At 39.7% G+C, this 13595-nt stretch overlaps 1 protein-coding gene across 1 annotated transcript; it reads right to left on the minus strand.

The window, feature by feature from the left end:
• Window positions 1-416: 416 nt before the first annotated feature.
• LOC122002572 (reticulon-like protein B2) lies at window positions 417-4185 on the minus strand. Its single transcript, XM_042557785.1, has 5 exons — window positions 3905-4185; window positions 1364-1544; window positions 1134-1275; window positions 974-1043; window positions 417-897 (listed from the first exon to the last, which is right to left on the minus strand). Exons 1-5 carry the CDS (start codon window positions 4095-4097, stop codon window positions 728-730), a joined length of 756 nt encoding a protein of 251 aa, XP_042413719.1. The 5' UTR covers window positions 4098-4185; the 3' UTR covers window positions 417-727.
• Between the last annotated feature and the right edge of the window lie 9410 nt (window positions 4186-13595).

Here is a 13595-nt window from a genome sequence, read left to right on the forward strand (position 1 = left end):
GATCCATAATTTATCACTGGAGTGTTATGCTGTTCCAGAGGCCAAGTACCAACTTAGCTACATCCATTGGACAGCTTGAAACCATCGAGATCTTTCAACTTCTTAATCACAAGTGCCTCAAACAATTTCAATAGCTTAAAACCATCAAGATCTTTTATCTTCTCAAACTTTCTAGATCTTTCAAGCTCTCAACAGTAGAAATTCCTATGTTCTAACTTCTAAGAACTTATAATAAAAAAGGTGTCGTAGCTCATCCTCCTCTTCAAAAGTTCAAATTAATATCATTTGGTGCTCAACCTAATAGACCTCTTTCAGGATAAGGTGAACACAGCCGACAATTCATCGGCAGCCATCAAACATGGCCAACTTGAAGCAAGCAAAGAACCGAGTTTAAGGAAATATGCACAAACTGAAAATATGGAGATTCAAGCTTGAATCATCTTTTTTGGAATCCCTACATAATTTACCAAGTTCACATGCAGAATGTCTAACAAACCCATCAATTCTACCTCTACACTCCGAACAAACATAAATATAGCATGTAGATTTGCCAACACATAAACAAATTTCAGGACGGCGACCCACATAAGAAAGGCAAGAGCTGCTCCCAGCCACAACACAAGTTTCAAAAGCCAGCTACTCAGTCCAGTACTGAGAGGGTTCAAAGCAGAGCCAAAGTAGTCACCAAAAGAAAACGATATCTACCATCGAGCATGGCCACCATACCTTACTGGATTTTTTTATCTTTCAACGGCCCTTTTGGTATCTTGCTCAGATACTTGGCATGAACCACTGCATAATGCTTCTTGAATTCTGCAATTGCCTTCTCGGTGAAGCCATCAACTTCGTCTTCATATTTGTTGTATAAGAAAGGCACAGTGTGAAGTGTGACGAAAACTACAGCCAAAAACAAAAGAATAATTTTCAGCACAGATAAAAAAAAAAACAAGAAAGCAAATTGAAGGCAAAATACCAATATAAAACAGCGTCAAGAAGTTGGTGAAGTTCCCTATGATTGAAAAAACCCATAGTCCAGCAATCACCTGAATCCAAGACACAAATCAGAATATTTAAAAATGAGATCCAAATCTTCTGGAACAGATATATATATATATATATATTTAGAAGCATACAGTAAGGAATTTCTTCAGATCCCGTCCTAATGCAATTTCCCTTAAAACTGCAAGGCTCCTGTTGATCTCATATCTCAGAGAAAGTGCAATTTTCACTGTCAGATCTTCAGGAATGCTCACCTCAGGAATGTGAGGACGAGACCTACCATTAAATAAACACAAGCAATCAATCAGAGGATTCCATATCATTCAAAGTAGAGAGGAAAAAAAATTGATAGCACTGGACTTACTTGTTAATCAAATTAGTAGCATTGGACCAGAGGAAAATGATAGCAAGAGCAAATATAAGGGAGTGGCAGACTAGAGTAAGCAAGTGGTATTCCATAAGCTCAAACAGGATCCAGATTGTTGTTGCCCCACCAAGGACAGCTGCAGAGGCTTTCTTGTCCTTCCATAGAAAAACATCAGCAGCTGCAAATGATTGATGAGCGTTAGATGACCTAAGATAAGTCAAATCAACAGAGAAATATCTGGATCAATGATTCAATCAAATCCCACATTGGACTTGGCGTACAAAAGGATTTTGACCCTGGTGCGTACAAAAGTGTGCAGATGCATGAGAACACTGATAAAGAGAATGTTCTGAAGATGAAACCTTGGAAGACATAGGGCGAGAGAGAGAGGGTATTGTGATATTGATTGGATATTTGATATCTATATATTTTTGTCTGTATGATTTTTGACAGTATATCTTCGCGTTTTAATTCTGTATGTACTTGTTACCTTGCTCTGTTTTGTATTCAATTAGCATAGTTGTCTTCTTAAATCTTTCACATTTATTGGACAAACAAAGTAGGAGTGCATCAACCACTTCCACAGCATCAAAGCCATGATTACTATGTGAGCAAAATTATGTACGCACACCAAGATGAAATACTTGCCCTATTAAAAAACTTGTGCTAAAAAATTGAATGAATCTGTTGAGCTCCTGGATAGGTCGGACAATGATCAAAAACCTTCAAACAGAGATAAAAATTGATTGTATACAGCAATGGGGAGAACACAACCAGATCGTAGATGGCATAGATGAACACACATGATGGTTGAAGATAAAAGAACTGTTAATAGAGAACCAACAGGAAGAAACTTTACCTAACAAGGAATTTTATGAATAGAAAGTATAGATATTAATTGAATGAGGTGCAGGATTATTAATAGATTAAAAGAAGATTATCTTCAAAGATGAAGTAGAAATCTTGTGGCTTCTCCCTTCCATTCTAATACATGGCAGGCCTACAGTGAGTCTCAATCACAAACTCAACCACACATAGAGATGTGTACAAGAGTCCAATAAATGGTGAATGAGAAAAAAGAAAGCAGACATTGATACTCGGCCTTCTCAATAAGTTGTTAGTGCTAGAGAGAATAAGAAGTGAAGCAATCCTAAAAGTCAGGATAGTCAGAATACAAGTTTCAATCAAGGCTGTTGGATGTTACTTCCTTTAAAATGAATGTGCAGATGTAGAAAAACAATAGAAAAATGAAAGAAAAAACAAGGCTAGGAAAAACAGAACAGCCGTCATCATTTGTGAAGACTATTTCAATGTATGCAATGAAGAAAATGCCAATCTTGCTCAACAAGACTTCACTTGGGTTGATCAACAGTGACTTCCACTCATGCTTCATCCATAGGAGACATGTTTCCATTCAATACTACAGCTGATTCTGGTGTAATACAGATAAGAAACAGTGGACTAGAAAAAATGTGTAAAGGTGATGCATAGCTTGACACTAGCAATAGAACAAAACCGTTGTTATGGGAAGTGAAGCACATTCCAGAAACAATTTCATCCCTATATGAAGATTAGATGATCTATGGTATTGCACTATGTTAGGCGTGGCCGGTGAAAGCTCACTAAGAAACCCTTGGTAGTAGCTAGAGGCACAATATGCTGCTTAAGACATGTGTCAATAATAATCTCCTTTGAAATTATGGTGAAGTAGGATCATATCCAAAAGGATTGGAGGCTACAACCAAAAAAGGTAATCTTTTGAGATATATAGATACCTTCCAGGACTATACAGCGTAGGGATAATAGTTACGGTGAATTAATGTACAATATTTGTTACATCTAAAGCTTTCAGGTCAGTGATCATGGGCCTTGATGGTGTTACAGCTTCGATCCCATCTTGGTGTAATTCATTCTCCAAAAAGGGGATAGGAAACACAATTGAAAATTTTCCTTACATAATTGATAGCAGGAATCACGAGGTAAAAATGCATGATAATGCAGTAGAATGACCAGCAGAAAAACAAAAGATCCAGTGGAATGACTGAAAGAGCTGGTACTAAATTCATAATCAGTTCAAATCAGATAACTTGGCACTTTATGGGACACTTAAATAAGAGTCCTCTAATGAAAAGAAGAAGAAAAAAAACAAATGTTGCCTGCTAAGAGTCAGATAATCCCACAGGAAATCGTAATAATCCTCATAAAACTCGTCCGATGGAATAGTCTATAATAAGAAACTGGAATGTCACTCGAATTAATAAACCAAATCAGATTTTTTTACTAAGAACCAAAGACTAATGGTTTTTTTTTTATCTCTTCGTTATTTCGTTATAAAACAATGGATGAAAAATCCTACCGACTCCATAAAAAGAGGATAGGGGATAGATCACAGAGATCGATCCCAAAATCCTAAAAGCCAATAGAACAGAATAGCCACGGCGACACTCGGACCGATCCAGCGAGATACAACTACAACAGTCTACTCCGGAAAGAGGAAGCGAAGGCAAAAACTAAGAGAAAGCAGGATCAAGATCGTACGCTTTCCGCCGCCCAAGATCTGGTGCACGGGCTTCTCCCGGCCGAAGAGTCGGTAGATCTTGGCCTTGGCGGCCTCCGCTGCCGCCGACACCTTCGACTTCTCGCCGTCGGACTCCGACGACGACGAATAGTCATCTCCGCCGCGATTCTTCTCCTCTATCTTCTGGATCAGCGTCTCCTCTTGCTCCGCCATCGTTGGATTCGCCTCCCAAGACCGACTCTCTGCTTTTTGGTCCCCAAATGTTTCAGATTCGCTGCGAGACGGGTGAGTGAAGGCATCCGTGGGCCGGGGCCTTTGTACCGCTGCAACGCAGCGTCTCCAGGATGAGATCGACACCGTCGAATCCGGCAAGGAGGCGAGAAATGTTCAAAGGCGCTGCTCCGTTAACTAACGTCGCCGTTAATTCCGTTTGGCCACGGCGTGAGATCCCCCGTCGAACGACTGCACGTAGGATGGTGGAATATTCTAGAAAGTGATATAACTATATTTTTTTTCATAATTTACTATAATAAATTAAATGTAGGTTAATATTTTTATTTTAATACATTATAAGTTACTTGATATCTATATAACAAGTCATATTATTGTCGGTAAATTGTCCTAAAATTTGTAATAGAAAATGATACAGTGATAACAAAGGAGTTCCATTAAAAATGTGTTTAAAGAAGAATGGTTGACGTAGAGGGTAAAATTAAAAAATATGGTCCATAGATCAGGTGAAGATAGTTGAGCGGAAAGTTAAGGTCGGACGATACGACTAGTCTTTGAAAACTCGTAGCGGAACGATAGAGACAACAATAAAATCTCCGGACCATCGACTCGGCTAACTAGATGGCATGTCCAGTAAGATGAAAACCAACCCTAAGACAATAAGGATAGCAAAGTGAAAGGAGATTACTCTGTTCAGCTCGGTCGAACGGAAACAGCCATTCCGAGCGAGGGTCGGTCGACCAATAGTGGGGCCCAACTATATATCCCCTCGTACTCTTTTGGATGTTTGTGCTACTGACAACAGAGCATGTTCAGTAGACGAATCGTACTTTAGAAGCTTCCAGCCCATCACATCAAGGATTTGCATACTCGCTTAAGGAAAAGTGTCAGGTACACTTTTTGATTTGTCTTTTCCTAGGACGCTTTGGAAAATGTACTCACGTTTTGAGATGCGTGTGCAGGCGTTACAGTGACACTATAAAAGGGGGTTCCCATCTATAGGCGGAGGTATGCACAACTGTTGGTACAGGGAGCATCAGACGATCGAACCTGTGTTTTGATAATGACAAAGAGGTTCAAAGTTAAGCTATCTTATGATCTAACAAGTATGTCTGAGTTTGTAAGAAAGTCCTAAGTGATTTTAGGCAGAGAAAAGTCCTAATTGAGGCTAAGCAGGTAGAAAGTCCTAACTGTAGTTAGGCAACGGAGTTCTGGTCCAAGAGACTAGGCGAAGTCTTGGCTGGTTGAGGACTTTGGGTGAAATCCTAGAGTCGATGACTCTAGTAGAAAATCCTGAGGTCGCGGACACTAGGTGGAAGACTGAAAGGGTCATGGAGCGGACGCCCAACATGAAGTCCTGAAGTCTCGGGCGCTGAGAAAAAGTCCAGACGGGCGGGAGGATCGGATTGGCAAAGGTAATTTCTCCTGAGAAGAGTAGGTGAGGATGTGTTTCCCGAAGAGGGAACAGTATGTGTCTATTCGACCTAGAATTTCACTAAAACTCAAAGTCATGACCGGACAGTCCAAAAGCTGTCAAAACTTGTCATTTTAAAAATATTATTTGCTTGGACTAACCTTGTTTTTGTAGAAAATACAAGTGCAGAAAAATGGTGGTCTAGGCGCCTGGAGGGAGTCCGGGCGCCTAGAGCTGCTTCGGGCGCCCAGGATACCTTCAGTGAAGTGATGCCCTGGAGGGGCGCTTGGCCAAGCACCTTAGCAGTTCGGACGCTCGGACTCGCTCCAAGCGTCCGGGCTGCTGAAAGTCGATCTTCACAGCAAGTTGGAGCGAACTAAATAGCGGGCCTACGTCACGGTCCGGGTGCCCGGGGGGTGGTTCGGGCGCTTGCAGGTGGTCAGGGCACTTGCAGGTGGTCCGGGTGTCCGAAGAAGGATAATTTTTGCAGATCAAGTTTCGACGAGAGCAAGCCACATTAGCCCCGTGGGGGCGTCTGAGGGAGGTTCCAGGCGCTCGGAGTGGGCTATAAAAGGAGGATTCAACCAACACTTCAAAAACAACATTCCGAACAACTTTCGCTTCTTTGTGCTGCTCAGAAAACACCTTCTCGATGCTCGAAAGCTGCTCCGACGATGACTTCACTGAATATCTAATCCTCCAAGTCGTTGGTATTGTTTTTATTAGAGTTACTTGTGTTGAAATTGTAATCATCTATTGTAACTTTCTGATTGATTAGTGTTTTTCTAACGAAAGCACTCTCATGTGCAGGCCTTGGAGTAGTAGTCACCACAGGCTCTGAACCAAATAAATCTTGGTCGAGTTATCATTATTCTTTTGTCTCTTTCTTTATTTCATTGCCTTTACTCTCTCTGCCCGATTGTTTTAAAACAAATGTGAAAGCCACAAGCGCTATTCACCCCCTTCTAGCGCATCTCGATCCTAAAGCAACTTCGTTATTTCACACGCTCTTTGCTACAACATTCTTATTATTCTTCACCGAAAATTGACTTGAGCGTAAAAGGCCAACGCCGAGAACGCCTTCTCGGCTAGGCACTGACGTCTTTTGTGTTGTAGAGTCATGCGGAGTCTTCGCCTCGTCAACCTTCCAACCACAACCCCAACTTGTCATCTTCTCCGCTTTCGGATAGGAACATATTTGACGTCGTCTATGGAAACTTACTTATAGCCAAAATGTGAAGATAGAGGGCGTTGGACGACTTACTATGGTAATGTTAAAACAAGAGGACTTGGAAATGTTAATACAAGCCCGAGCTGCGAAACTGGTGGAGCAGCAGCAGGCAGCAACCGAGTGTTGAGCGAGCGATCCTGTAGCATCAATGCTAGGCCAACTACCTGAGTTGAGAGCCTGAGCGAAAAACCCTGTCATTCACAAGTTGAACAACAGGTCGACTGGGGCATTCGGAGAAGCATCTAACGTGTCGATCCCCTATCACCGGGCGTTATTCCACACCCCCATAGAAGAACAAGGCTGAGCGGAGAGGACACAAGGATCCTCTTTAGAAGATGTGACAGTCTGAGATAAGTGGAAGGGCAAGGCACCACGGCTCGATGACTTTTCTGAGCGGATCAATAGGCAATTCTCACAAGAGATCCTAGAAGATTAGTTGCCACTTCACTACAGAGCACTGACGATTGGGGAATACACGGGGGCAACTGACCTCGAGAACCATCTGATCAAGTTCGACAATATGGCCACGCTCCACCAGTATATCGATGGAGTCAAGTGTAGAGTATTCCTTGTTGGAGTGTATACTGAAAGCCTAAGCTTTGTAAACATTCATTATGAATAAAGAATCACATTTGGTCTAATTATCTACATTTGTTTGTAGTTGTTCATTTAATTTATATTGTAGATAACATAGTATGTGGTGTCACATACAGAAGATGATGTTATCAGTACCTTATAAATTATAAACAGTAGCTCACGACCAGAATGGAAAGGAACAAACCATTAGAAGGTCGTAGTGTAATTAGGTATTAGTTTATCTTGACTATATAATTACACTAGTACACTCAGAGTGTATTGAGTAGGACCATTTGAGGTCGTTCCTTTTATACTGACTTTATAAAGGAACAAAGACCTCAGTTATTATGGAAGTGTGTGCTCTTAATCCTAATATAATAACAAGCACATATGTTTGATATTTATTTCTTTAATTTATCAATGGGTGAGATTTAGTTCGATGAATCAATAAACTCGATAAATTGGGAAATGGTATCACTTAGTGTGTGTTGTTGATTATAGAAGGAAAGCGTGTCCTAGTGATACTAGGTTGATAATGTCCTCAAGAGGAGCTCATAAAGATTGTCATGTTAAACCTGCAGGTGGACTTAGTCCGACATGATAATAAGGTTGAGTGGTACTACTCTTGGACTTAGATATTAATTAAATGAATTGTCAGTAACTCACTTAATTAGTGGACATTCGATATCTTAAACACAGGAGACTAACACACTCATAATAAGAAGGAGCCCAAAATGTAATTTGGGATTGGTGCGGTAGTTCAATGATAGTTCTCTAGTGGAATGAATTATCATTGATAAAATTAAGTTGTGTGTTGGGGAACATGGGATGCTTAATTTTATCGGAGACCAAAACCAATTCCTCCTCTCGGTCCCTATCGTAGCCTCTTATTTATAGAGTACTATACCCACATATACCCACCTTCTATACCCACCTAAGGGGCCGGCCAAGCTAGCTTGGGAACCAAGCTAGGGCCTAAGCTTGGGTTTAAGGTGGCCGGCCCTAGCTGAACCCAAGCTAGTAGGGCCGACCATAATTAATTAAAAAGAAAATTTAATTTTAATGTTTATTATTATGTGGAAGATTTATTTAAAAGAGAATTAAAATTAAAATATCTCTCTTGTAAAAGATTTACAAAAGATTAAAGAAAGAGATTAGATCTCTTTCCTTATTTGTAAATTGGAGAGATGTTTTATTTTCTCTTTAAAATTATTCACATGTTAATAAAATTAAAATTATAGATATTTCCTTTTATTAAACATTAAGAGATTTTAAAGAGAAATTTTATTTTTTAAAATTTCCGGAAACAAATAAGGAAAGTTTTAATTGTTGATTGAAACTTGTCCAATTTGCTTCCTATTGATTTGGCCGGCCATCATTGTTTAATTGGGGAAATATTATTTTATTTTTCTCAATTAAATCATGTCAAGGAAATTAAGGAAAATTTATTGTAATTAAATTTCCTAATTTACCTAGGCCAAGGAATATAAAAGAAGGGGTGAGGGTGCCTTCACAAGACACAACATCTATTATTCCTCTCCCTCTTTTGTTCCTTGGTGTGGCCGGCCATCATCTCCTTCTCTTCCTCTTGTGGTGGCCGAACCTCTCCCTCTCCCTTGGAGTTCTTGTGGTGGCCGGATACTACTCGGAGAAGAAGAAGAAGAAGGAGAGAAAGCTAGCATCTCTTGGAGCTTGGTTAGTATTTTGGTTTTTCTCCTTGGTGAAGCTTTTCTTTTGTGGCCGAACCTTGCTTGGAGGAGAAGAAGGTGGTTTGTGGTTTCTCATCTTGGAAGATCGTTGCCCACACAACGTCCGAGGTTAGAAGAGGAATACGGTAGAAGATCAAGAGGTTTTTCTACAAGGTATAACTAGTAATTTCTATTTCCGCATCATGCTAGTTATTTATGGAAATAATACCAAATACAAGAGGCTTACGTTCTAGTATTTCGAATATGTTTTTTCGAAGTTGTGTTCTTTTGTTTCTTTCTTTTCCTTGTGATTTGATTGTTCTCTTTGGTTAACCTAAAGTTATTTTAGGAAATTAAATATTAGCTTTCTATTAAAGGTTTTGTCTAGTCGGTGGTGGTTGCTCCCATATCCAAGAAGGTCATGTGCCTCGCCACGTCAGTACTGGGAACCTTTTATGGAAATTAATATTTAATGGAATTAATAACTTAAGGAGACTTGGGTCGAACGTGTTAAGTTCCGCAGGAGATCCAAGTCAAAACCTAAAAGAACAAATAGATTAAGTTTTGGATCAAACGTGTTAAGTTCCGCAGGCGATCCAAAATTTAATTTAAAAGAATACATGGTAGCTAGGAAAAAGGTTCAGACCTTTGTACAAAATTTTTGTACAGTGGAACCTCTAGGTTTTCCGAGTAGCAACCAACAATTGGTATCAGAGCTAGGGTTTTACCTCTGTGTATTTGGTATTTAGTTTAATTATGCACATGTCATACATAATTTAGGCAGGTTAATAGTAGGATGTGATAACTTTGTGGATGCAGGATTCAACTATTATGGCTTTTAGTTAATTATGTGTGTGATTGGACCCTTGGACATGTCAAGGGCAATTTATATGTGTGTGCATGATTGTATTAAAATACGGGCTGTATTTAGTTTTATTAGGATTTTATTTTGATCTAGATACATGTACATTCCTTTTATGGAATATAGGATCAAAATGTAAAATTCTATTTATGTCATGGATCGAATCTTGCAAAGCGTGGAACCTTCTAAGGACGAGGCGCAGCGGAACTCGGAGCAAGATGGATGCGACAGTTAGACCCGATGGCGGTGGCCAAATATGGCGGCAGCTTCGGATGACAAAACACGAAGGACGATTAAAGATAAAAGCCATAATAGTTGAAAATTAGATTTTCTATTTATTGCTTTTATATTATGCTGTGTGTGCATGTTAGTTTACAAGTTTAGTAGGCTAGCATAGTTAAAATTCCTCATTTATAAATAACTAAGTGGGAGAGGGATTTTAAATAAATCCCATGGTCTCCATTCTTGGTTTGTAAGTGATGCAAACAAGCTTGGCGTTGGCTCGAGTGCCTTCCTCCATGCGGATGAGCTTGTTTGTGGATCACTAGAGCAGACTTCCATTTTGGATGACTATAGGAAATTAATTAAGGCGTGTGATCTTCCCCAGCGGAAGGGCATAATCTTATTAATGGACTTAGTGTCAAGTAATGGTATACACTTAGACACATCTAATAGTATCCTCCCAACGGAGTCACTATTATTATTTGTGTGACCAAATAATACCAACTATTAATTTTATTTGTTAAAAGTTAGGTTGACAAGATAATAAAATTAATGGGTTAAAACCCTCCTTTACAAATGTTGAATTTGTATCGTCCACACTAACGTGGCATACAAAATTCACGGTGTGATGAGGTGTTGGTTAATTTAAAATAGTATTGTTTGAGGAATCAATATTATTCTAAATTTAGAGTTCGACCAAAAGTTATTTGTGATTCTTAGGATGTCTTTCAACCCACTGTCCATCATACTTCAACAGAATAGACTTCTTGGACCAAACTACATAGATTGGAAAAGAAACCCGGACATTGTTCTTATTGCTGAAAGCTATAAATATGTCTGACTGAGCCGTGTCCTGATGCACCCATTGGTGAATCTACCCAAGAGGAGATTGAATATCATAGGAAATGGGTAAGCGGATGAGATGGCGCGGTGTTACATTTTGGCTTCAATGTCAAATGTATTGCAAGATTTATCAACAGCCTATGATATTATGAACAATCTCAAGGAACTCTTTGGTCATCAGGATAGGGCTTCTAGGCAAGAAGCCATGAGAAAGATAATGACAGCCACCATGCAAGAGGGTACTCCTATAAGGGATCATATCCTAAAGATGATGGCTTATCTGAACGAGATACAGATCCTTGGAGGAGAAATTGATGGGGAAACCCAGATCGATATGATCCTCCAAACGCTACCTAGAAGTTTTGAGCAGTTTCGCCTGAACTATAATATGAATAAGAGGGTTTATTCATTAGCGGAACTACTGACAGAACTTCAAGCAGCAGAAGGATTATTTCGTCACAATGCTCAAATTCACTATGCTGAAAACGGTTCTACTTCTAAACCAAAAGGAAAGAAGAAGAAGAAACAAGCTGGTTCAGCAAAGAAAGTGAATAAATCTCAGAGTAGAATGAAGAAGCCGAAGGGCAAGTGCTTCATCTGTAAGCAGGCAGGACATTGGAAGGCGGACTGTCCTCGTAGGAACCAAAACAAAGGTATATCTCATACTCTAGTTGTTGAAACATGTTTAGCGGTGTTATCTACTAGCACCTGGTGTGTAGATACGAGAGCCACTGATCATGTCTGCAATTCCTTGCAGGGGTTCCAGAAACCCGACGACTATCTGAAGGAGAAATTACAGTCTCATGGGCAATGCTACTAAGGTGGCATCTGCGATGGGAGACGTCTACTTATCTTTTAGTAGAAATAGGAATTTGGTTTAAGAAATTGTCTTTATGTACCCGAGTTTTAGAAAGAATTTAATTTCAGTTTCTAAACTGCTTTTAGATGGATATTCGGTTTCCTTTAGTAACGATGTAGTTATTAAAAGAAATAAAGTGATTATCTGTTCGGTGCATTAGTTGGCAATTTGTATACTTTAAATCAATTTCTTCCACAAAGCAAAACATGGAAATTTATAACTCATCTTCTAATTCTAATAAGAGAAAAGAACCTTGAAATGAACCAAGCATATCTTTGGCATCTAAGACTTGGTCATATCAATTTAAGTAGGATTCAGAGGCTTATAGCCGATGGACTTTGAGTTCATTAGAGTTGGAAAATTTTCCAACTTGTGAATCTTGCTTAGAAGGTAAAATGACCAAGAGGCCGTTCGAGGCCAAGGGGTATAGAGCCAAAGAAGTGTTAGAATTGGTTCACTCTGATTTGTGTGGTCCTATGTCTGTCCAGGCAAGAGGAGGTTTTGAATATTTTGTCTCTTTCATGGGCGATTATTCAAGATATGGATACATTTACCTAATGCGCCAGTAAGTCAGAGTGCTTTGATAAGTTCAAAGAATACAAAGGCGATGTGGAGAAGCGACTAGGTAAAAGTATCAAGACACTACTGATCCGATCGTGGTGGCGAATACCTCTTAGGAGAGTTTAGGAATTACTTATCGAGTCGGATTCAATCCCAATTGACTACACCTAGAATGGTGTGGCGAGCGAAGGAATAGGACTCTTATGGAGATGGTTAGATCAATGATGAGTTATTGAATTACCAAATTCGTTTTGGGATATGCTCTGAAACGCAGCAATATCGTTCTGAACTTAGCACCTTCTAAATCAGTTTCTTCTACTCCCATAGAATTGTGGAATGGCGAAAACCCAGTCTAAGACATATTCGGTTTGGGGTAGTCCAGACATGTCTGAAACCAGATCTTGATAAGTTAGAATCTCGTCAGAAGTTCGCGTGTTTGTAGGATATCCCAAAGGAACAAAAGGTGGTTTATTTTATAGTCCTAAAGACCGAAGGTCATTGTTAGCACCAATGCCCAGTTTTTAGAAGAAGACTATATAATGGATCACAAGCCCAGATAGTAAAGTTGTTTTAGAAGAACTTAGAGAGGATATGTCTACTTGAGTCAACAGGACAAGATGAAGTACCACAAGAGACCGCAACACGTGTCACACATAATACACAACCACAGATGCCTCGTCGTAGTGGGAGGTTGTGAGAGACTGAAAGATTCATGTTTTGGGAGAGTCTTGGACTTGATCCGGGTAAACATGAACCTGATCCTCATATGAGAAAGCACTCCAAGATATAGATCGACATCTTGGCAAAAGGCAATGAATTCGAAATAGAGTCCATGTACTCTAATAAGGTTTGGGAGCTTGTAGAACCACACGATGGTGTAAAAGCCGTTGGATGCAAGTGGATCTACAAAAGGAAAAGAGGAGACGGAAGGTAGAAACCTTCAAAGCTAGGCTTGTTGCGAAAGGGTACACTCGAAAGAGAATCGATTATGAGGAAACCTTTTCACCGTAGCCATGCTTAAGTCTATCAGGATACTCTTATCCATTTTTTGCTCATATGGATTATGAGATTTGGCAAATGGATGTCAAGACGACTTTCCTTAATGGAAGTCTTGAAGAGAACATCCATATGAAGCAACGGAAGGATTTATTGAAAAGGCAAAGAGCATCTAGTATGCAAGCTCAATCGGTCCATTTATGGACTGAAGCAAGCTTCAGGTCTTGG

Source organism: Zingiber officinale, chromosome 7A (assembly GCF_018446385.1).
Source record: "Zingiber officinale cultivar Zhangliang chromosome 7A, Zo_v1.1, whole genome shotgun sequence".
In the NCBI taxonomy this organism is placed as follows: Eukaryota; Viridiplantae; Streptophyta; class Magnoliopsida; order Zingiberales; family Zingiberaceae; genus Zingiber; species Zingiber officinale.